Genomic DNA, 24,218 nt, shown 5'->3' with positions numbered 1-24,218 from the left:
ATATCATTTGGTCTGAGTGTTCATGCAAAGTAACTTTATCGATGCAAGAAACTTCACTAGCGTCATGCTGTGGCGTTTTTATATTCACCCTCTTTTAATATCAAAACAAATGGGACAAGTTTAGCAGGTGCAACTTCTCTTGCATTCTCTTTTGTGGATTTACCACTTTGTCTTTGGTGTGAAAAATCCGCCATCATCTTGCATAGGGGCTACAGCATTTAAAGCCCCCTGTCCCTCTTTCCATAATTTGGCCACTTTGTTTCCACCCCTTCGCTCCATTTCTCCTATCTTCCTCTCTTCCTGTTTCCCCTTTCTTGATTTATTTATTGCTTAATTTTATTTTAAATATTTTCTGCTGCTTTTTATCTCTGCTTTTCCCAAATTGGGAGAGGATTGGAAAATAATATCTTTCTATGTCTTTCTCGGTTGAAAGAGCACACGGAGTACCTAGTAGGTCATTACTAACAGGAGCCCCCCATGTCCATTTGTAATTAGACTACTTAACCAACGAGACAGATCATTTTCTCTGAAGAGCTAGAGTATTGAAGGAAGTCATGTTTAATGGAACTAAAATTATGTTCTTTCCAGATTTTTCTCCTGAAGTTCAAAAATAGCACGCTAAATTTCGAGTATGTGGTTTTTATAAATAGTTTTCAAGATTTTATATATATATATATATATATATATATATATATATATATATATATATATATATATATATATATATATATATATATATAATGGGGGGGGGGGGAATACTAGGTGTGCACTGTAATGTTTGTTTTATATAAATCCCTTTGGGGGAGGCCATTGAGGGGATGGGCAGCTTCCCACGGATGTATATGGGATTTGCACAAGTTTGGGGATTTTTTTTTTCTCCTATGAATGTAGTTTTATATTCATAATAGATTTTTTATGTGTTTATCAGTTAAAAAGAATACATTCTCACAAAGAATCATAAAAGAGATTAGTTTGAGATTAGCGATTAGTTTGATATTATTAAAAGGAGATTTTTTTACTCCATGGTTATGACTCAAAAATCCGATATTTTAGTAATATGTCAACTTTAACGCAAGTATTGGTATCTTGGAATATTAGGGGGCTTAGTGACCCTGCAGAAGACTCATTTAAAGATACATAAATTAAATTACTTGAAGCGTGCACAGTATAATAGGCAATATCACTCTACTTATACTACATATTCTAGAGATGTATCTAATATAGCAAAGGAAGTTGATTTCTCCTGCAGACAGGTGCAAATGGATACTAAAGGTCGCTATATTTCCCTGTACAATGTATAGAAAATCATATGTGCTAGGTATATTTCTCTATTTTGTACAATGTATAGAAAATCATATGTGCTAGCTAATATGTACCCCCCCCCCCATATTCCTTTTGAGGTACTTTTGCTTCTGAAAAAACGGGTGTTCCTTTGGTTAATAATAGATTTCAATAATTACTTTGACCCTTCCTTAGATAAAGTTTGGATATAGCTCCAGCAACTTCTGTATGAGCTCCTTTTGCTAGATATATGCAAGAGATGGGCCTTATGGATGTATGGAGAATGTTACGTTCTAATGATAGTGTCTTCTTGCTTCTCTAGCACCCATGGGACTTTATCAAGAATAGACCTGGCATCGGTTATATCTATGATGCTACCCGTGATATATGAAGCTACAGCTTCTAGAGGATTGGTCAATCATTCCTCCATTAGTTAAGGGCTAAGTTGCTTTAATTTTAGCTTGGACCTGTACTTTTTGGAAAGTCAACCCTTATTGGTTTGATCTTTTTCCTTCAAAACAGAAAATGATGCTCTATTTTCACCTATGGTACTGTTAATAAACCTACTGTATCTTCACAGATCTATTAGGATTCTTCAAAAGCTTATATGAGAGGTTTGTTTATTTCTCAAATCTCAAGGATCAAAAAAGATCTAGGGCTTATGAATGTTTACTGACTGAAAATGTCTTAAAGGCCGAACTTCAATATATAGCGAACCCTACTACAGAAACACAGCAGAAGTGGATACAAAAACAGATTATATGCTGGTATCTCTCGTAAAAAAAGCAAAGCGGAAATGTTTTTTCCATCCACAACCTTATTTTGAGGATGGGGAAAACGCGGGTCATCTTTTGTCAGCAATTGTAAAATCCCAGAAACCAATGACACAAGTAGTAGAATTATGAATTTCTTCAACTGAAATTGCGCGAACTATCTTGGAGAATTCATCAGTGTGTTTTGATTTTTATACAGACCTGTATAGTAGTAAAGTATCCTATAAGGAGACTGATTTTGCAACTTTTTTGAATTCCATTATGTTCGCAGAACTATCCGTGAGTGACCAGCCTTTGTCATTCGAGGAACTTCAAATTGTCTCTGTTAATTTGCCTAATAATAAAGCCCTAGGTGCAGATGGTTTACCGGGGAGGTCTATAAAGTTTATGGAGGTGACTTGTTGCCTGAATTGCTGGAGGTCTTTAATTCAGCATTGGAAAGTGGTCATCTCCCATCTTCCATGAAGCTAGCAATTATTATAGTGTTGTTTGAAACCTGATAAAATTCCTAACAACCCTGAATCATATCGTTCAATTACATTACTTTCTTAATTTACATGTTCCGTCTGAAAACTTGGGTGATAGAGCTATACTGTCGCTTGATGCGGCAAAAGCTTTTGCTAGCATAGAATGGGACTTTTTTATGGCATTGTCTAGAAAAAAAATTGTTTTTTGGACCTCCGTTTATAAGACGGATACAACTTCTTTATGCTGCTCCAGTGGAATGGGTGCAGGTAAATAGACATATATATTGGCACCTTTTTCACTGCAACAAGTAACAAGACAGGGTTGCTCATTATTACCTTTGTTGTTTGCTTTGGCCTTTGAACCTTTGGCTGCCTCTGTCCATTAACCGCTTAAGGACCGCCTCCTGCACATATACGTCGGCAGAATGGCACGGCTGGGCACAAGCACGTACAGGTATGTCCTCTTTAAGTGCCTAGTCGCGGGCGCGTGCCCGCGACCTGGTTCGAAGCTCCGTACCCGCGGACCCGATTGCCGCTGGAGTTCCGCGATCGGTCCCAGGAGCAGAAGAACGGGGAGAGCTGTGTAAACACAGCTTCCCCGTTCTTCACTGTGGCGCCATCATCGATCGTGTGTTCCCTTTTTTAGGGAAACACAATCAATGACTTCACAACTACAGCCACAACCCCCTACAGTTAGAAACACAAATGAGGTCACACTTATCCCCTTCAGTGCCCCCTTGTGGTTAACTCCCAAACTGCAATTGTCATTTTCACAGTAATTTTTAATGCATTTTTTGCTGTGAAAATGACAATGGTCCCAAAAATGTGTCAAAATTGTCCGAAGTGTCCGCCATAATGTCGCAGTCACGAAACAAATCGCTGATTGCCGCCATTAGTAGTAAAAAAATTTATTTTTTATAAAAATGCAATAAAACCATCCCCTATTTTGTAAACGCTATAAATTTTTACCAAAAATAGGTAGAAGAATATGTATCGGCCTAAACTGAGGGAAAAAAAATATTTTTTTATATATTTTTGGGGGATATTTATTATAGCAAAAAGTAAAAAATATTGCATTTTTTTCACAAATTGTCGTTTTATTTTTGTTGATGGCGCAAAAAATAAAAACCGCAGAGGTGATCAAATACCACCAAAAGAAAGCTCTATTTGTAGGAAAAAAAGGACGCCAATTTTGTTTGGGAGCCACGTCGCACGACCGCGCAATTGTCAGTTAAAGTGACGCAGTGCCGAATCGCAAAAACTGGCCAGGTCCTTTAGCTGCCTAAAGTGGTTAATCAACAAATATTATCGGGTTTTGTAGATCTATGGGAGAGGTCCAGATTGTTTTATACACTGATGATGCACTTTTATTTTTGGAAGATACACTGTCTTCGTTGGAGGCAGTGATGTCTCCTTTTCAGACTTTAAAGTGGTTGTAAAGGTTAGTTTTTTTTTATCTTTTAAATAGGTTCCTTTAAGCTAGTGCATTGTTGGTTTCACTTACCTTTTTCCTTCGATTTCCCTTCTAAATGTTTTTTTTTTTCTTTTGTCTGAATTTCTCACTACTTGTTTCTCTGTAAGCTTGCCCCCATCATCCGAGCTGTTTTGGCTGGGGGTTAGTCAGCCAGAACAGCTTAATGAGGAGGAACAGGAAGTGAGAAATTCAGACAAAGAAAAAAACTATTAGAAGGGAAATCGAAGGAAAAGGTAAGTGAATCAACAATGCCCTAGCTTAAAGGAACCTATTGAGGAAAAAAAAACCCTTTACAACCCCTTTAATATAAATTGGGGCAAGTCGGTTTTTTTACCTGTGGACCCCCTGGTGACCAATCTGCCAACTTCTTCTGCTTCTCAAATTGCTGTAGTCTCTACATTTTAAATATCTAGGGGTACACATCACATCACAAGTGAGTACATATGTGGAGAGCAATCTGGCCCCCCTATTTAAGCGGTTTGAGCAAGTGGGGAAAATCTTGAGTAAATTGCCTTTAACAATAATAGGTGGAGCTAATCTGTTAAAGATGATATGGATGCCACAATTAATATATTTGCTGCATAATTGCCCCATAAGACTACCATGGAAATTTTTTAAACAGATACCCTGTTTAGAGATCTTATTTGAAGATATAAACATTCCCGGATTAGATTGGAAGCTCTGCAGTTGCCCAAGGATGGAGGAGGTTTGGCTGTTCCTTATGCTAGGTCTTTATTATCTGGAATCCCAGCTCCAGCAACTATATGGATGGAATGCCATAGATCGTGAGGATACCATACAACAAACAAATTCTATTCTCTCAATTGCCGATAGATCCACTCAATAGTTGCTTACCACTTTTATAATAATACGGTAGATATCCTAAATTCTATTTGAGACATAGGATTTGGACCACTGTTCAACAAGATACTCAATATGAGGGATATACTCAATATATGCCCATATGGAATAATCCACAATTACCTGAAGTGGCGAAGCTTAAACATTTTGATTTGTGGGAAAAGTCTGGTATTTTGTTTCTTAGATCATAATGATGATCTTCAATTCTTTGATAAACTGGCAGCGAAACACCATTTGTCCAGTAATTTTTTTTCTTTAATATTTATAGCTATGGCATGCTTTACAGAGCCAAGCAAAGGCCTTTCTATTAAAATATAATCCTTCATCAATTCTAGTTTTGGCAGTAACTACAAGACGTAATAAACATGGACTCATAGGATATAAATGTTCTTCTACACAAACGATCAGGGCCGCCATCAGGGGGGTACAGGCAGTATACCTGTAAGGGGCCCGGAGGTCCTCAGGCCACCGGATGGCAACTCCCCTTTTTTATATATATATATATATATATATTTGTTTTTTGTGTTTATTAAAGGGCCCAGAGTTTCCCAGGGCCTCGGATGGCAACAACCCCCCCCCCCTTAAAAAAAATTATATATATATTTTCTTTAATTCTTTTTGTATATATTTTTTTCTTTATTAAAGGGCCCAGAGGTGGTTCGTCGGCACCCAAAGCCCCCTCGACCTCAATTTGTGGCACCCCCCCCCTCCCCGCTTTTCTGCTCCAGGGGGCCCATGCCTGAAGCTGTGTAAGGGGCCCCATAATTCCTGATGGTGGCCCTGCAAACGATAGTTAGAATTAATTCACAAGAGGGTAATTTTGGACGGTGGCGTAGAGATCTAGAGACACTTGGTAATGAGGAATGGGGGAAAGCTTTGAAAAATGTATTTAAGGTTTCCTGATCATACATGCAATGTTTGACTCAATTATTTATAATCCATAGAGCCCACTACACTCCTTTAAAACTGTACTCATGGGGTAAAGCAACTACATCAAATTGTCCAAGATGCGTTACTGGTACAGGTACACTTATACATATGCTGTGGTGATGTTCCAAATTGCATCGCTACTGGGAAGTCTGTATTTTGATGATTTAAGTTCTTTGTGCGCTACACAAGTACAGCCTTATCCAAAAATAGCACTGCTATGGATTATACCGAAAGATACCCTTCCAGTTAAAGTACATGTGATGTGGTTGAGAACTATGTATATGGCTTGTAAACTTATACTACAAAAATGGATATCAAACTATCCACCAATGGATCAAAGTAATTAATCCTAATTTAAGACGCGAGAAACTGACATATAAACATAGGAGATGTCCTAAAACATTTGTGAGAATCTGGGATTGGTGGTTAGTCTCCAATCTGCCTCAGCAATCAGTTTAGTATATTAATGATATGGAAAATTAATGAGAGAGAATCTTGGAGGGAAATAATTACATAATATATGTACCACCTGATTACAATGTTAAGGAGGGGAGGTGTTCTTTTGTTGTATAATGTGAAAACTCAATAAAAATTATTTAACAGTGAATGTTTCTGGGCTAGGTTCAAGGTTTGAGGTTGTCTACCTTACAGGAAAGATGGTCTCTGCCAGTGGCATCGCTAGTGAGTGAGTGAGAAACTTGTAAAGCGCAACACATGCAAACTGAATCGCCTCTGGGCGCTGTAGCGATTTCATGGGTAAGGAAGACCCCTTAACCTCAGAAGAGATGGGTTTTAATCTTTCTCCTGAAGGCCAAGTGGTCCGACTCCAGTCAGATGGTGGTTGGTAGCGCATTCCACAGCCGAGGTCCTTGGACTGCAAATCTTCGATCTCCTTTGGACTTGTATTTCGCTTTGGGTATCTGGACAAGGTTTTGATCAGTGGATCGCAAATACGATTGGGGTTATGGGCTTTTAATTTTTCGCATAGATATTGGGGGGCGTTTCCTTGAATACACTTATGCATTAGGCAGAGTGCCTTGAAAGTGATTCTGTCTTTTACTGGCAGCCAATGAAGGGATCTCAGTGAAGGTGAAATTGATTCCCATGTTTTTTTGCCAGTCACTAATCGCGCGGCCGTATTTTGAACGACTTGCAGACGAGTGATTTGGTATTTGGGGAGACCTAGATAGAGGGCATTTGCGTAGTCAAGTCTGGAATTGATAATTGTTCCCACCACGAATGCTATGTCCCCTTTCGGGATAAAGGGGGTGCGTCTGCGTAGTAGGCGCAGCAGATGGTGCGATCCGCTGACTATTGACCCTATTTGTGCATCATTGTCATGTAGGTGTCAAAAATGACCCAGAGACTTTTGACTTTGGTGCTAGGGGTGATAGTTTTACCCAGAATGGGCGGGGGAGTCCAGGTTGACGTGGGGTGACTTTTCCGGTTAGCGTGAAACAGGAGAATTTCTGTTTTCGAACCGTTGAGTTTAAGATAACTGTTTGTCATCCAGTTATCTATTAAAGTAAGGGATTTCTCTAGTCCAAGAGAATGATCCTTTTTGTTAAAAATGCGGAAATACAATTGTGTATCATCTGCATAGGAGTGGTAAAGTAACTTGTGATTTCAAAGAGAGGGCGGAAATAGATATTGAACAATACGGGCGATAAGGGAGATCCCTGAGGGACTCCGCATGATACCGTACTTTGTTCAGAAATTAAGGATCCCAGTTTCACTGTTTGGGTAACGGTTTTCCAAGAAGGAGGAGAACCAGGGTAAAACACCTTCCAGACTCTAGCTACTTCAGCTAGCCTAGCCAGTTGTAGTCCGTGGTCTACAGTGTCAAAAGCCGCGCTTAGGTCCAGCAGTATCAGGAGAGAGGATTCTCCTTCGTCTGCGGCCTCTAGAACGTCATCCCATATTTTGAGCAGCGCCATTTCTGTTCCGTGACCCGGACGGAGACCTGATTGAAACGGATCGAGTAATTTATGGGTGTTTAAATGCAGTTGTAGCTGTTGTACAACTTCTTTCTCCATTACCTTGGAAAAAACATTTAGAGCTGTAATGGCCCTCCGGTTGTTTGGGTCTTTGGGGTCGAGGTTTTTTTAGAATTGGTTTTATTGTACCTTGTTTCAGCAAGGAGGGCACCATGCCCTCCTTGAATGATTGGTTTATGAGCTGCGTGATAGCTGGTGCCAGTATATCGGCACTTTCTTTCACCAGTTTAGTGGGGATGATGTCATTGGGTGCTGCGCTGTTGCGCAGAGTCCCGATGATATTTTTAGTGACATTGATGGAAATGGGTTTAAGGCTAGGTTCACACTGCTGCGAATTCAAAATCGGGGTAAAATCTTCTGTATAAAATCCTACATCCAAGATGGCGCTGCATAGGCCTGAAGAAGGAGCACATGCTCCGCAACAGCGCTGTCTTGGTAACCCCTCACATCCTGGAAGTGACGCCGGGAACAGTCTGGCAATTTTCAAGTCTTGCCACAGATTCTCAATTGGATTTAGGTCTGGACTTTGGGCTATTCGAACACATGAATATGCTTTGATCCAAACCATTCCATTGTAGCTCTGGCTGTATATTTAGGGTCGTTGTCCTGCTGGAAGGTGAACCTCTGCCCCAGTTTTAAGTCTTTTGCAGACTCTAACAGGTTTTACTCTAAGATTGCCCTGTATTTGCCCCCATTCATCTTCCCATCAGCTCTGAAAAGCTTCCCTGTCCCTGCTGAAGAAAAGCACCCCCACAACATGATGCTGCCACCACCATGTTTCACGGTGAGAATGGTGTGTTCAGCGTGATGTGCAGTGTTAGTTTTCCGCTGCACAAAGCGTTTTGGTTTTAGGCCAACAGTTTAATTTTGGACTCATCTGACCAGAGCACCTTCTTCCACAGGTTTGCTGTGTCCCCACATGGCTTCTCACAAACTGCAAATGGGACTTGTTATGGCTTTCTTCTTGCCGCTCTTCCAAAAAGGCCAGATTTTTGGAGTGCACAACTAATAGTTGTCCTGTGGACAGATTCTTCCACCTGAGCTGTGGATTTCTGCAGCTCCTCCAGAGTTACCATGGGCCTCTTGGCCGCTTCTCTGATTAATGCTCTCCTTGCCCAGCCTGTCCGTTTTAGGTGGACAGTCACGTCTTGGTAGGTTTTGCAGTTGTGCTGGGGATATATTGTTTTCTTCTTCTTCCTTCCTTCCTTTTTTTTTTTTTTGTTTGTAACCCAAACCTTTCTTTAAACTTCTCCAACTTTTTACCTGACCTGTCTAGTGTGTTCCTTGTCCTTCACGATGCAGTTTGTTCATTAACCACTGTCACACTTTGACAATTGCGCAGTCATGTTATGCTGTACCCAAATGACATTTTCATAATTTTTCTTTACACAATTGGAGCTTTCTTTTGGTGGTATTTAATCACTGGGTTTTTTTATTTAGAATTTTTTTTTTGTAAATATTTTCTCCACTGATGTGCGCTGATGAGGTGGCACTGATGAGGCACTGATGGGCAGCACTGACTGGCATCACTAATGCGCACTGATTGCTAGCTATGGTGGGCACTAATTGCTGGCACTGATTTATGACACTGTTGGCACTATGATGTAATCAGGGCACTGATGATTGGTGCCCTGATTACATGTTTTGTTGTCCCCTGCGAGGAGATGCCACTGATTGGCTCTCCTAGCCACACACTGTCAGTGTGAGACAATGAGCGCCAGTTACCGGCATCTGTGTTTGCATGTGACTGGCTGTGATTGGACACAGCCAATCACATGGTTAAAGAGCTGTGGACGCGGCTCTTTACAGAGATCGGGGTCACGCAGTGTCCTAGCAAAGCGGCATAGCCGAGATCACAGGTGCTGTGCGCTACCACGCCCGATCTTGGACGCTGTCATGACAGTGTCCCAGAACGGGAGCCGCACCTCCCCGCCGTCATTTGACGGTGGGTGGGCGGCAACTGGTTAAGGTTCTCTAACAAACCTCTGAGGGCTTCACAGAACAGTTGTATTTGTACTGTGGTATATAATTTACTAAAGTGCTGATATGAATATTACATTTATGATAATTAATAAAAGATAAATGCTGCAACCATTAAAGTGTTCTGACACCTAGATAAATGTGATAAAATTAATAATGGTGCTCTACAATCAACCTCTTATTAAACACAAGATGAAATACATATAGATATAAATATGTGTGTTAGAATGAAATAAGTGCAAATGAATATTCTGGTGGTATGTCCCAGTGAAGCATATATGAAAGACCAATATAATGGTACAATAAGTCCACCAATCAGTTAGACCTGTTTTTGATTGTGCAAGGTGTTGGCTATCAGACGATAGTCTTCCTAATAAGCACTCCTGCTAGCTACCAATTCATCTGCCAATGATCCTGTTATTTTCCTCTGAGTGTTCTTATGCATGTTGTTTCTCATACAAAACATAAGAAATGTATCCTTGCGCAGTGAAAAAACTACCATTAGAGCCCTTTCACACTGGAAACGCCTATAGCGGAGCATCAGCCGTGAAATCAATATCGGCGGCTGAGGCTCCCAAAGGTGGGAATGGATACCTTATCAATTGTGGCACCGGAGGGGGGAGTAATCAGATGAGCGGAAGTTCCACTTTAGGGTAGAACGCTGCTTTAAAAAAAAAAAAAAACACTGTGGGTCCCTTTTGCACTGGAAAGTTACTTTAATGCATATTGCAGTGCCTTTCTGTCTGGCATCCAACACCCTATAATACTAGTGGGTAATGAAAATACAATAAAAACAATAAAAATACCATGTGTTACAGCGTGCTGCGTTTAAAAAAAAAAAAAGGTACAAATCTGATTTTTGTGCAGGTGTGCTGCCAACACATTGTATTTTCTATATTCATTTAGAGTTCAACTTTTAGGTATATTTTATATACAGTATATTTACATCAGAACCACTAAACAACCAATATATGTCCCCATGCCCCCCCTGTCCAACTCTTGGGATTTAAAGAGCGGGGGGGGGGGGGGGTTCCAGGTCAAGTTACAAAATGATGAGGCTTTCCTGAATAAAGAGATCTTGGTAACTATGATAACAGAAAAATCTTTACCAATGCAGTATTACTGATTACAACCCTAATTCCAAAACAGTAGAGACGTTTTTGTAAAATCAGCATAAAAACAGAATGCATTTGCTTTGCAAATCTCATAAACCCACATTGTATTCACAAAAGAAAATATAAATCCTATCCTTTTTAAACTGAGAAAAGGTACCATTTTAAGAAAAAAAAATTAAGGTAATTTTGAAATCTATGACAGCAACAGTCTTCAGAAAAGTTGGGGCAGGGCAAAAAAAAGTTTGCAAATTAAGTGGTACTAACAAGGAAGAGCTGAAAGAACGTTTTGCAACGAATTGGAAACCGGTCAGTAACCTGTTTGGGTAAAAAGAAAAAGCATAAAAACCTTCACTTTGTATTTTTTGCATGCTGCATTCCCCTGAATCTCATGGTTTTATGTTGCTTTTGTCCCATGTTTCTTTGTGCTGAACAAAGCTGAGATCCAGAGGGTCACAGCTAGTCCCTTATTCCAGACAGCTCTTTTAGCACACATTGGCCCGACGTATGTCGAGATACGGCGCGTAAGTGTAAATATGCGCCGTCGTATCTATGCGCCGTGCCCATAAACTGAGATACGCCTGAAAATAGGTTTCATCCCACCGACGTAACTTTCCTACGCCGGCGTATCGTGGGCGCATATTTACACTGGCCGCAAGTGGCGCTCCCATTGATTTCCTATTCAAATATGGAAATGAGGAAGATACATCGATTCACGAAAGTACTTGCACCCGGCGCATAATATACGCGGTTTGCGCAAGTCGTACGTTCGGCGTAAAGTTGTTCCCCATATATGAGGCGCTACTCCTGCTAAGGTATGGACCAGGGAACACAGCCGTCGTATTTTACGTTGTTTACGTAGTACGTGAATAGGGCTGGGCGTAGGTTACGTTCACGCCGTAGGCAGTGATCCGTCGTATCTTAGAGAGTAGTTCCGACGTGATTCTGAGCATGCGCACTGGGATACGTCCACGGTATGGCGCATGCGCCGTTCGTTTTAAGTACTTGTATGACACTCGGCCCATCCTTTGCATGGGGTCACGCCTCATTAGCATGGCTCACGCCCACTTCCACCTACGACGGCTTACGCCGAGGGAACCCAGCGCAGTTTGGGAGGCAAGTGCTTTGTGAATTCAGTGCTTGCCTCTCTGCGCTACGTCGGCGTAGTGTATATTAGATACGCTACGCCGGCATAAATATGCGCCAATGTATGTGAATCCGGGCCATTTTTTGTGAGCACATCATATGCCACTTGGCTACAAATTGGGGGAGGTCGGAGTTTGTTTTCCAGCAGGTTTTGGCTTAAAATATTGTAGCCAAAAGCTATTGTTTCTGTATATACAGCCTGAGCTGAAGTTCAAGGGTGCTAGCCATATACACAGAAATTTATTTGATTTAACAAGGATAGGACCTACAAGGATGCCTAAATTCAGGATTTTGTTAGAACACCTATTACATTGTTTCTTTTTAATATTGCGAGAAACAGAAAATCACTTTAGATAGATATACAAGAACTGGAAAAATCAACACGACTTCCAGAAACCAGTAAATATAGATTTTGGGCCACACAACAAGCTCGGTAACACATTCTTTCATTGACATAAATATGAAGGGTTGATAAAAGGTTGGGTGGCAGGTGCCGTTTACCAAGTTGCATTTGCTAACCTGACTATTGGACTTTGACCAGCCCTGAATAAATCTAAATATGAAATGATGTTTAATCAATCGGTCTGAGAAGTATTCCTTTGGGATTATGTGAATTTTAAATTTAGAAAATGGATTGCATATCCCAGAGGATACAAGAAATATGTGGAAAGAGAAGGATCTGTGTTTTCATTTGGTTTATTAAGCTACCTTTTGAGGATGAGCTCTGTATACATTGATAATACATAAACAGAAGATTAACGGGGATTACTAATACCTGTGACATTTGTCTTGCTGTATTACCAGTGATTTGCAGAAAAGCCCCTTAAAGTCTTTCCTTGTTTCAGTAAAGAGATATATTAGGAAAGGCATTCCTAATGAACATCGCTGTCACGTGTGGATGTTCGTGAGTGGCGCACAGGCCCGAATGGAGAAGAACCCAGGATACTATCACAATGCATTAGTAGAGGGAAAGAAGAATACCAAGCTTGTGGATACTGTCATTACAGGTAACATCATGATGATATTGGTCTACCTCCCTTTTCCAGCTTTAGTGTTGAAAAAAAGAAAAAAAGAAAATGAGAATAGTCGGTGGCCATATTGACCAATCGGCATTTATAAATTTTCCTGTAAAAGAAAAGAGAACCTGATTGAGAGATGTTTCCATTTGGAGACAGTCATATGAAGTTCTTCACTCCAGTATAATGAGTTTACCTTTTGAAATATTTTTTTTTTTTTTGGTCCTCAATTCTAACAAGCTTGAGGTTTGCAAAATTTGAGGTACATTTAAAAACCCGGAAGAGTTTGGGTGTTTTCTTGCGCACATGATTAAATAACATCACCAAAGTCGGAATCCTGCATTAATTCAATTTTTTTTTCCAAGGAGCATCTCATTATGGTTTTAATGAATGAATGAGTTAAAAAAAAAAAAAAAAAAAAAGAACAATACATAAAAATGTTACACAAGCATGCTTGAACCCAACCTACATATTGGTTAAGATATGTTGGAACCTAGTCGTAGTTTTTGCTAATGACCAATTGACATATTGGTTGAAGTATGTTGGAATCTACATATTGAATTATTTTGGGAAACCCCCCAACCTACATAGTTGAGGAAGTTTGTTGGAACCAAACAACCCTCATTTTAGTTTCGGTAATGTATGTTGGAACCCACCAACCTACATATGGTTAAAATATGGTGGATCCCACTATTCTACATATTGATTGAAGTATGTTAGAACCTACTTATTGATTGGAACCTACTAACCTACATATTGGTTGGTTAGCTGGCTGGGCTATAGATGTAGATGGTTTTCATAAGACTAGCTTCAACTTTGCATTTTCTTTGGGAGTAAGTACACCTTAAAGTGTAACTTCACACTTCGATTCATTATTAATTAAATTGAACTGTATGCACTGCAGATATATCACATATTGCTGTTTCTGTTTTCTAAAACAACTAACATTTTGTTTTTCCATGTTCCTTTTTACATTAAACTGCATATAGGAATGCCTACTCTTAATATCAAAACCAGAGCAATCTCTGTGTTGAAAAGCTGCAGTGTTTGTATCTCTTTATTGGTAGTCCAGCCATAGAGACTACTTACGGAAAATAAAATTGCTAACACAGAGGATGCCTGGAATTTGGCTTGTAGCTCAGTGCAGACTTATGAGAAAAGCAGTAAGCTATTCAAAGAAGCACAATGAGATTTTCTGTGAGCATTCTGTACATCAGTAGTGTACAGCATACATTAGATTGCCATATTGCAAAGTAGAAATGTTAGAATTTTTGTTGACAGGTGTGGATAACTGCAGTGCTTGCACATTGAAATAAATAGGTTGTTTAATAACATTGAATTACAAATGGCATTATGTATGAAAATGTACCAAAAAATTCTAGCTGCCCATAGAAACCACTTCTATCTGTTTATTTGCCCACTCTGGACTGAAGGAACTGCAGTTGTAGACTAACTTATCACATTTTTCATTTACAGGCCCAGAATGCCTTGTGTAGCAGTAATAATAATAAAAATCATAAATAGGATTTTAATTAATCTGACCAGCGTAAAAGTTTAACTGCCATAAACTTGAACATCAAAACAACGCCACCGTGTATATTGTAACAATGCACTTCAAAAGTCTTGTTAGACAGCATTAATACTTTGCTAATGTTAACTGAACATTGCTGGTAATATTTACTACAGCTTTAGTAGTTTAAAGTTGGCAAAATTTGTTTAGAAAACTAAGCACTTATAGTTGGTTAAAAAAAAAAAAGACTATAACAAGTACTATTTGTGGTGCTTTCATCACAAGCCAAAATACCTCTGAATGTTAATATCTATATTTACCTTAATGGAGATTTACTAAAAAAGAGGAAAAGCTAAGGCCACAGGAACCTGATGCATAATGTCAATCACAATTCAGAAAAGCTTTCAGAGCTATTTAAGTACAATATAATATAGCAGGCATCACTAAATGGCAAAAAAGAGAGACACGGGTGCCTCTGAGTAAAGACTGTAATTTTTAATGGAAAAGGGTGCATTAAAAACTCACATTTGAGGCATCTTCTTCGAAATGTGTCGCCAGCACGGGAAGAAGCCCCTGTTCCCTTCAGCATGGGGACAAGGTGCTTTGGGGTGGGGGCCCTCATGTTGAGTATGGTCCAGGAGGGGGGGGGGGGCGCTTGCTCGTCATGTTCGGATAAGGGCTTGGTATGGATTTTGGGGGTGCGCCACGCCATTTTTTTATTACATTTTTTTGCCATGGGGTTCCACTCAAAATATGAGACCAAAGGGTCTGGTATGGTCTTGAGGGGGGGCTCCCCTTCAAGATCCTCGGAGCACAATTCGCATTCCACAAGTCAGATCAGTTAAGATGATTATCCCGACTTCCATTCAAATCAACTGAAAAAGTTGGACTATTTTCAAAGTCGGATTGACACAAGTCGGACCAGTTAAGACGACTCTCATGGGGAACCATTGATTTTGACATGTCATGTGACTTGTGCTCTGATGTTGCAACATTGTTTTGAAGAAGCAAAACACCACTTATAAAAAATTGAAATAAGTCTCCTTTTTTTTCATTGGTGTTGTTGGCTTTATATTATCACTGCAACTGAACCATATTACACATCCCCCCATCCTTTGCATACTGTACTGTATTGTAGCTGGGTAGAAGGAACATACACACCTTCCCTATATTCACAATTGCCAAGTTTTCACAAGACATGAATAAAATGAACTGGAGTGGCAAAGGTAAATAAAGGAAGGCACTGTTGGAGTCCCTTCTACACAATTAGGGTGTTGGTGCAGGAGGTTATTTTAATACGAGTTTTCTTTAACAGCTTTGTGTGATATTATTTTTTTTTTTCCTGTATTGGAGGATCTAGAAAGCTCAAGCAAAATTCAGTTTTCATTTTATGTTCTTCCAGATCTAAACAGAACGTTTCCTGATAATGTGAAGTTCCGTAAAGATGCAAGCCAATGTTTACAGCCAATGCTATATAATATTTTAGTGGCTTATGGCCACCATAATAGCAGTGTGGGCTATTGCCAGGTAGGTCTCTATAATTTGACTTGACACTCGTGTGTTTTTTATTAATATTATTATTTATTTATTTTTTGTTCTTTTTCTTGTTGCTATTTGTTTTGGTTGTATATGCATACAGTAAACATGCAGAAAGACAGGGTGTTACAGTACTGAACACATTAGAGGCATACATTACACAGAATACAGATCAATGACATTTCTTCTGTGATCAAATAGGCCACAGTCCAGAAATGTATCATTAAGGTTTTACTAAACCATATAACATGCAGAGTGGACCAGCAATAAGATAAAAAGTAGTTGTACTTCCATCCTCTGTGAAATGATCTTGCACAGAGCAGTCCCTCACCTCCCCACTAAGCTGGATGGATAGAAGGAATCCATGGGTGCACTCCTGAGGTGGGCTGTGGCGTCCATAGACCCACAGTGCCGGTAAGCCACTCCCTCGTCTCAAAATGTTTGAGTGACAGCAGCCGGAGCCTATGGCTCTGAAGGTGTCCTGTGAAACCAAAAAGTGACAGGAGTGGTGCTGCACCTGAGACGGTGCTGGAGCAGTGACAGTAGTTAGGTAAGCGTTTAGAAATATGGTATGGTAAGATAAGTAGTGTGGCATGTTTTTTTTACCTTAAAGCAGAGTTCCACCCAAAAATGGAACTTCCGCTTTTTGGAACCCCCCCCCCTTCGGTGTCACATTTTGCCACCTTTCAGGGGGGGAGGGGGTGCAGATACCTGTCAGGTATTTGCACCCACTTCCGGGCATAGACACGACACCCCCCCCCCCCAGCTGTCTTCTGGGAAACACACTGTACCCAGGAGAGAGCGGGACCAGTTACGATGCGCTGCGCGAATCGCGCATGTACAGTAGGGAACGGACAGTGAAGCCACAACGCTTCACTTCCTGATTCCCTCGGGTACCGACATTGCGGGCACGCTGGACATGTAAGTGTCCATTTTTTAAAAGTCAGCAGCTGCACTATAATTACTCTTTTTTTTTAACACAAGGACCCTGGAGAAAAAAATTGTGATTATTGCAATTTTCTGTGTACAGCGGGTAATCAAATGCAAATTTTCTGAAACAAACTTTTTTTAATCTTTTGAGCTATAAACAAAAACAACCATTGTGTAAAAAATAAAAAAAAATTCATCTGTTTAGGCCAATATGTATTCTACTTATTTTTTGTGAAAAAAATTGCAATAGGCGTATATTGATTGGTTTGCGCAAAAGTTATAGCATCTACAAAATAGGGGATATGTAGCGCCCCCTTGCTTTTCAGTATGGGCGCTACGCTAGAGTGAGTTGGAATGGGAGGATTAGTTTGCTCCTATTCGCAGTTTGTGGAGATTTGGGCTGTTGCCAATGTTTGGGATTTGTCCTGTGGGTCGGTCTGCGCTCCGGGGGTGCGTTATCACCCCTGGGCGGCAGCTGGCGCTGGAGGGGTTCTGACAGAACCACCTTCTCTCAGCAGCCAATCAAAGGAGTTCTGCACTTGTTGGGCATGCTGGGGGGGTATATCTGGGCAACCGCCTTTTGGCCGCTCTGTTCTGTGCGGGGCCCGAGTTCCAGGTGCGGTACCCACCTTCAGGGTGCACGCATCCATGGGCCCCGCCACCGTGGCCTGCTTTACTGGGGTCACGCACCATGCGGAGCCTCATCCCAACCAAGAGAGGGGCCCCAGCGACTGGCTGGGTCCCAACCTTCTGCTAAGATGATCCTAAGCCGGGAGCTGTGCGATGGGGCATTGGCTCGGGAGAACCTAGAATCAAAGGTTGTCCAGGAGGCCTAGACGAACCATCGGGGATTCGGTCACCACACGGTATGACAGGTATGCTTAAGCTGTCAGTGGGTGACACCATCTGAACTGACTGTGAGGATTCACTCTAATTTCACAAATCTCAAATTGTCGAGCCTGTGGCAGAGGCCTGTTCCTCCCAGTGATTCTTAAGTGGTGCTCCGGCTTCCAGGCCTGTGATAGACGCCTGTCCGGGGACACTTTACCCACCCTGATTATGGTGGCGACAAATTGTGTTACATTATTGCTGAGAGCAGGCTTGCTCTCTTTTATATCCAAGGCCTGATACTAAAGTTTCTCTACGCTCATCAACTTTTCTCTCTTGTGTGTCATGTTGATGTTGGCCATGTTAGGCCTTGAAATAAAGCATTGAAAACTCAATTGACATCTGGACACTTGCTTTTTATTCACACTCACAGCTATTACCCCTAGACCAAGTCAAGAAGGTAACTTAAATAGGCCGATCCCAAACTAAACAGCGGCTTCTTCGGGGGTGAGCGCTACAGATATATTTTTGTCTTTATTTATTTATGGGATTGCGACATTGCAGCAGACAGATCGGACACTTTTGATACTTTTTTGGGACCAGTGACATAACAGAGATCAGAGCTAAAAATATCTACTAGTCACTGTAGAAATTACACTGGCAGGGAAGGGGTTAACACTAGGGGCCAATCAAGGGGTTGAGTCTGTCTTAGGGAGTGATTCTAACTGTGTGGGGAGTTGACTCACTGGGAGTACAGAGAGATCGCTGTTCCTGATCACTAGGAACAGACTATCTCCTTGTACTCTCCTGTCAGAGCAGGAGATGGTCACGGTTCTGCACCTCTATCAGGTCACGTGACATGTTCGATCACCATACCCCTGAATTTGTGAGTCTACTGGTTTGTTTAGGTCAGTTTGTTCCTCCTTCCCTGCTTTTGATAGGGCCACCCTAAAGTCACTCCTTTGTCTTCAGAAGCATCTTTTGAATGGACCAGTTGTTTTGCCAGCATGTATTAGTGTGCAAGGACATTTTAGGATCTAAACACAGAATTCTGTTACAGTTCAGGTACTTGTTTATACAGTATTTGTATTCCCCTATGTGGATGCAAAAAAATCCCTATGCATGAGTCATTTGCACCTGTTCCAATTATGGCATTTATAACAACTGGTTTTCTGAGAGAATCTGGGTGGGGATTTTGCATACTTATGTTTGAGGTAAGCCTGAACAAGAAAATCTCAGAGTCCTGCTGTGTTTATGTGGCATTAAGGGGATTGTTTTGAGTTTGGGTGTCCAGGAAGCTGTCGGCCTACATTATATTTACTTTTGAAAGCGTGTCTCTTAGTAGGGTATCTCCGCTCCAAGGATTTATTATACAGTTTAATAAGTTGTTGTGTGTCATCGTCTGAACAGATCCGTGAGACCCTCATTAACTATGAGATGGGTAGGCTATTTGTTTGGCATGTGCACTTCAATAGTGTAGTAATGTGTTCCTATCAGTGGGTTTAGTGTGAAGAGATGTAACCAAGGTATCCTGAGAATTTGTAATACTGCATGGTGAAATGTCTGAATTAAACGCAACCCCAGGGAAAATATTGTTCAAGAAATAAAGAAAATTTAAGAATTTAGCATCATCGCCAACCTAAATGCCAGTGCACTCTACTAGATCTGCGATTGCTTCTTGGCTTTCGGCAACAGTTTTTCCGATATGCAGGGCTGGCAACTGGTCTTCTGTTTACACATTCTCATCTGATGCCAGCTGCAGACAAGAGGTTCTTCAGGTAGCTCTTTCAGCTGAAGGCGGCACACAGTTGTATTTTTTTTTTCTTGGGAGTTGTTTACTGTGCTGTAGAGCTGCACGATTCTGGATAAAATTGGAATTTCAATTTTTTTGCTTGGGGGGGAAAAAAGGTCACTATTCTCTCACAATTCTCGGCGCAAGATCATATTTCACATTATACAAAAACATTGGGCTAACTTTACAGTTTTCGTTTTTTTAAGTCATTGAAGTATATTTTATTCCTAAAAAAATTGCTTTTGAAAGACCACTGCGCAAATACAGTGTGACATAAAATATTGCAACGATCTTCATTTTATTCTATAGGGTCTCAGATGAAAAATATATATAATGTTTGGGGGTTCTAAGTAAATATATAGCAACAAATACAGATTTTAACTACATTCCTTTGATCTAAAACATCCCAGAGATACGTTGTTTCTCTTTATCACGACAAACATTTTTTTTTTTTCTTCTTTTGACAGCTCTGAGCAGAGAATGTCTCTGCACTTGTTTAACATGAATCAGGGAAATGCTGTATTAAGATCGTGAGGGGGGTTGAATCCCGATAATGCTTTAACGATTAATAGTGCAGCTCTACTGTGGTTATGATCATGCTCTGGGTACTGCTTTGCCATTAAACTGAGGCACGCTGATAGGAGAGGTTATCCTTGGCTGACCTATAGTTGTTGTTTTTTTGCCAATGTCCAGCCAACATGGAAATGACCCAAAGGTTTAAGACTTCCTATGTCCCTCAATAAACTCCAACCAAAGGTGAGCACAAACAAATTCAAACAAATATTTTGTATTCTGCCTTTGAAACCATTTCATATAAGCCAATTTCAATGCCTGTGTGTGTCTAACTACATAGAAAACTGTCTATATTATTTTCAGCCATCCAGGGACTTGGATGCATGGCTAGAGGCTGCTGAAAGTCCCTCTTCGTAAATATCCTGTTCTGTTCTGCCCAGGAGCTCAGCAACTCTGTCACTATGGCTGCAGTTGTAAAGTTGGCAAGCATGGCTTGCTGGAATTCTTTTCCCTAGAAGGAACCAGACCGTGCAAAGTATCTCAATGAAGTTTCTGGAAAAAACAGCTTGAAATGTGAATCCTATTAAACCTGATTGCATTTCCTTATACACAATCAGTTCAACAGTGGATTATGTTGGTTCATTTAAAAGTTGTTTTGTGAGCTGCATAATTCAGACTCTTAATTCTTTATGCATGATTGAAAACATTCCACTGATTGATCGATATTGTAAAAAGTCATTAATAATGGCTAGCACCAATAAGCCCTGGTGCCGGTTTTCTGTATTTTTAGAAATCTAATGCTGTTTAAGTTTGTAGTAATAATAAAAACAGTTTGTGTGAAGTTACAAATTTTTTTATTTTTTTTTTCCTTCATAGAAAAACTGTAAAAGTAATTCAGTACCAGACCCTCTCCCCACCCCCCTGCTCTTCAGCTGTCAGGGCTCCTGTATCCATTCCACTGGTCTGGGCATTTGAAATCCCCTCTGGACTCTCTCATCTTTGCCATGTGCTGCCAGGACGGACTAGATGGTATCAAATTAGCGCTGTCCATGTGATGGCACTGACCACTTAAAGACCATCCTGGTAGCACGTGACAGAGAAGTAAAGCGCATCAGGGATTTAAAATCTGAGGTCTTGGGGGGGGGGGGGTCTGCTGGTAGTGAACACAGCAGGAGTGGAGAGGGGTCCGGTGTAAACTTTTACAGTTCTTTTGTAAGAGTGAACTAACCCAGGTGCCGACCCGCAGTGGCATTTGCTTAGTATACCACCCCCCCCTCCCTAGTGATAAGTTTGCAACATTGTAACTGTGGAGGCTTGAATTAAATATTAAAAAAACGACAAGGCTCCATGCACACAAGCTTATGTTTAAGCTCCTAGCAGCCATGTTTTTTAAAAAAAATTCTGCCCCTAGAAGCACAGTATTAATCTATGTGCACACTATTGTAGGCTAGAAGTGTTTTTAAGCCTGGATTAACACATAAGCGATGCGGGAAACAGCGCGATTCTCAATTCTTTACGCTGGCACTTGTTTTGTTTACGTTCAGCTGTCAGCGGGGAACCCTGCTGAGTCACCCGTTGTCAAGGATGCGGCGGCCGGCTTCCCAGCCCCCTTCTTAACAACCAGCTATTCACTGGCTGTTAAGGATGCAGATGGTCGCCCCCTCCTTAAAAAATATATAAATAAAATGCTATCGCTTCTAAACACTGAAAAAATGCTGACAAAGTCTGTAATTGCTTCACTTCTCTCTTCTGTCACTCGGTGGCCGGGTACCTGGTGACATTAGATAAGATAAGGGCGATGCATGAACAGATTAGGAGTATATGGGCTGTCTCAGCCTATGGACAGGGGTTCAGGTGAGTTAGGTGATCAGGGTTCTGTGCCACATGGACGGCTGTCTAGGTGGATGTGTGTTGTGCTACCCGGGCCACTAGGCTGGAGTTTTGGCCTATCCCGGGCACATCTGGCTGCTAGGCTGTCTGAGGGCCTATCCAGAAGCAGGAGAGCAGCGTAGGGTTGGGATTGCGGCTTGCAGTCCAACCAGAAGTGACAGTTCTGCCGGCTGGAGAACCTGTCCTGGTCGGAGGTAGGAGGGAAGCTGTCGCCACTAAGGGACCATCCAGCTTGTGACCAGGGACCACAGTGAGTAGCTGAAGCAAGTACCGGAGCAGTATTCTCACAAACCGGGGGCGGTATAGAATCTGGAAATTTCAGCAGGTGCCAAGTCAGGAACCCAGCCAGTGGGGTGACGCTTGAGGAGTATTTGGAGTACCAAGCTAGGGATCCAGCAGGGAAGCAGGGGTGACCCTTTAGGAAGATGCCAAAGTAAGATGATTAGAAGAGCTCACAGGATTCAGTGGCAGTGAATCAGCAAGTCAAGTGAGAGAGACTGGGAGCTCAGTGGGCTAAGGATCTACAAGAATTGATTGTATAAAAGTAAAGGAGTTTGTTGCTTGTAACTTTGTGTTAGGAACTGTTCTAAGACTGTTGCCATAGGAGACATTGCTTCTACACGTGCAGGTGTGGTGTCTTGCTGGGTGCCTTTCCCTGCATGGCTGTCTCCCTGCATGGCTGTCTACCTGTAGAAGTCTTAGAGTTTGCCAATTGACATTGCAACTACCTAAGGGTGTCCTGACCCTAAACCCTCTCTCCCATAGTTCTGTTCAAGAGAAATTAAATCTCTGCATTCAAGAAGTGTCTGGCGCCAATGAATCTACCTTGCATTACACCCACTATGCCTTGTAACCCACTCTATACAGAAATATGTCAGCTGTTCCTGGCTATGAAGGTTCTCAAGGGAGGCCTGGGACCTTGCTACATTAGCGTTTTTATCCAATTTTTTTTAGCAGTATTTCAGCGTCTAGTGTGCATGGAGCATAAATGAGAGATTTACAAATGACTTTGCATAAAAAATATCAGCTGTTGGGTCCACTTAAACTTTTCAATTGTAAAAGCAAAAAAATTAAAATAAAATTTACATGCATAGACTTTATCCACAACAAACTAGAAACTTTTTAATGGTGTGCAAGGCTTTTTACATGGAGATTTAGGAATTCGTTGGGTGCTTACTTTACATTACCATAGGTATGTGGGGAACGTTAGTAATGACGCTCAAGCTGTTTATCTACTACAGTCTTGCAAGCCTGACTTTGGCACAAGTTTGGAATGTAACAGGGATTTTTAGCTGGTCCACTAACTGCTAGGCATTCTGACTTAGGAAATGCCAATGTTTCCATCAGTTACAGCCCTACCTCTCTAACCTGTGAATCTTTCCAAGCCTTTGGCCATAACTAACAGGAAATCCTAAAATCAAAACACACAGAAATACACTGCTCAAAAAAATTAAAGGAACACTTTTGAATCAGAACTGGGATATTGATCTGGTCAGCTAAGTAGCAGAGGGGGAGGGGTGTATACAGAGGGGTTTGTTAATCAGTTTCAGCTGCTTTGCTGTTAATTGAAATTAACAACAGGTGCACTAGATGGGCAACAATGAGACAACCTCCAAAACAGGAATGTTTTTTCAGGTGGAGGTGTCTGACATTTTTTCCCTACTCATCTTTTCTGATTGTTTTTCACTAGGTTTGCATTTGGCTGGGGTCAGTGTCACTACTGGTAGCACGAGGCGATACTTGGACCCTATAAAGTTTGCACAGGCAGTCCAACTCCTCTAGAATGGCACATCAATACGTGTCACTGCCAGAAGGTTTGCTGTGTCTCCCAGCACAGTCTCAAGAGCATGGAGGAGATTCCAGAAGACAGGCAGTTACTGGACAGACCCGTAGAAGGTCCTTAACCCATCAGCAGGACCAGAGCCCTACAAAATTACCTCCAGCAGATCACTGGTGTGAATGTCTCTGACCAAACAATCAGAAACAGACTTCATGGGGGTGGCCTGAGGGCCCGACGTCCTCTAGTGTGCTCACTGCCGGACACTGTAGAGCTTGATTGGCATTTTCCATTGTACACCAGAATTGGCAGGTCCGCCACTGGTGCCCCATGCTTTTCACAGATGAGAGCAAGTTCACCCTGAGCATATGTGACAGACGTGAAAGGGTCTGGAGAGGCCGCAGA

The 24,218-nt window shown here is 41.3% G+C and overlaps 1 protein-coding gene across 1 annotated transcript in view; it reads left to right on the top strand.

Moving 5' to 3' along the window:
* GRTP1 (growth hormone regulated TBC protein 1) overlaps positions 1-24,218 on the top strand; it is an 85,108-nt gene that overhangs the window by 17,056 nt on the left and 43,834 nt on the right. Inside the window, exons 4-5 of the mRNA XM_040336253.1 lie at positions 12,867-13,028; positions 15,950-16,074. Coding sequence (XP_040192187.1) covers positions 12,867-13,028; positions 15,950-16,074 — 287 coding nt within the window. The remainder of the gene's footprint in view (positions 1-12,866; positions 13,029-15,949; positions 16,075-24,218) is intronic.

This window comes from Rana temporaria, chromosome 2 (genome assembly GCF_905171775.1).
Source record: "Rana temporaria chromosome 2, aRanTem1.1, whole genome shotgun sequence".
NCBI lineage: Eukaryota > Metazoa > Chordata > Amphibia > Anura > Ranidae > Rana > Rana temporaria.
Note: the sequence above shows the minus strand (reverse complement) of the source record. Positions and strands in the feature narration are given on the sequence as shown.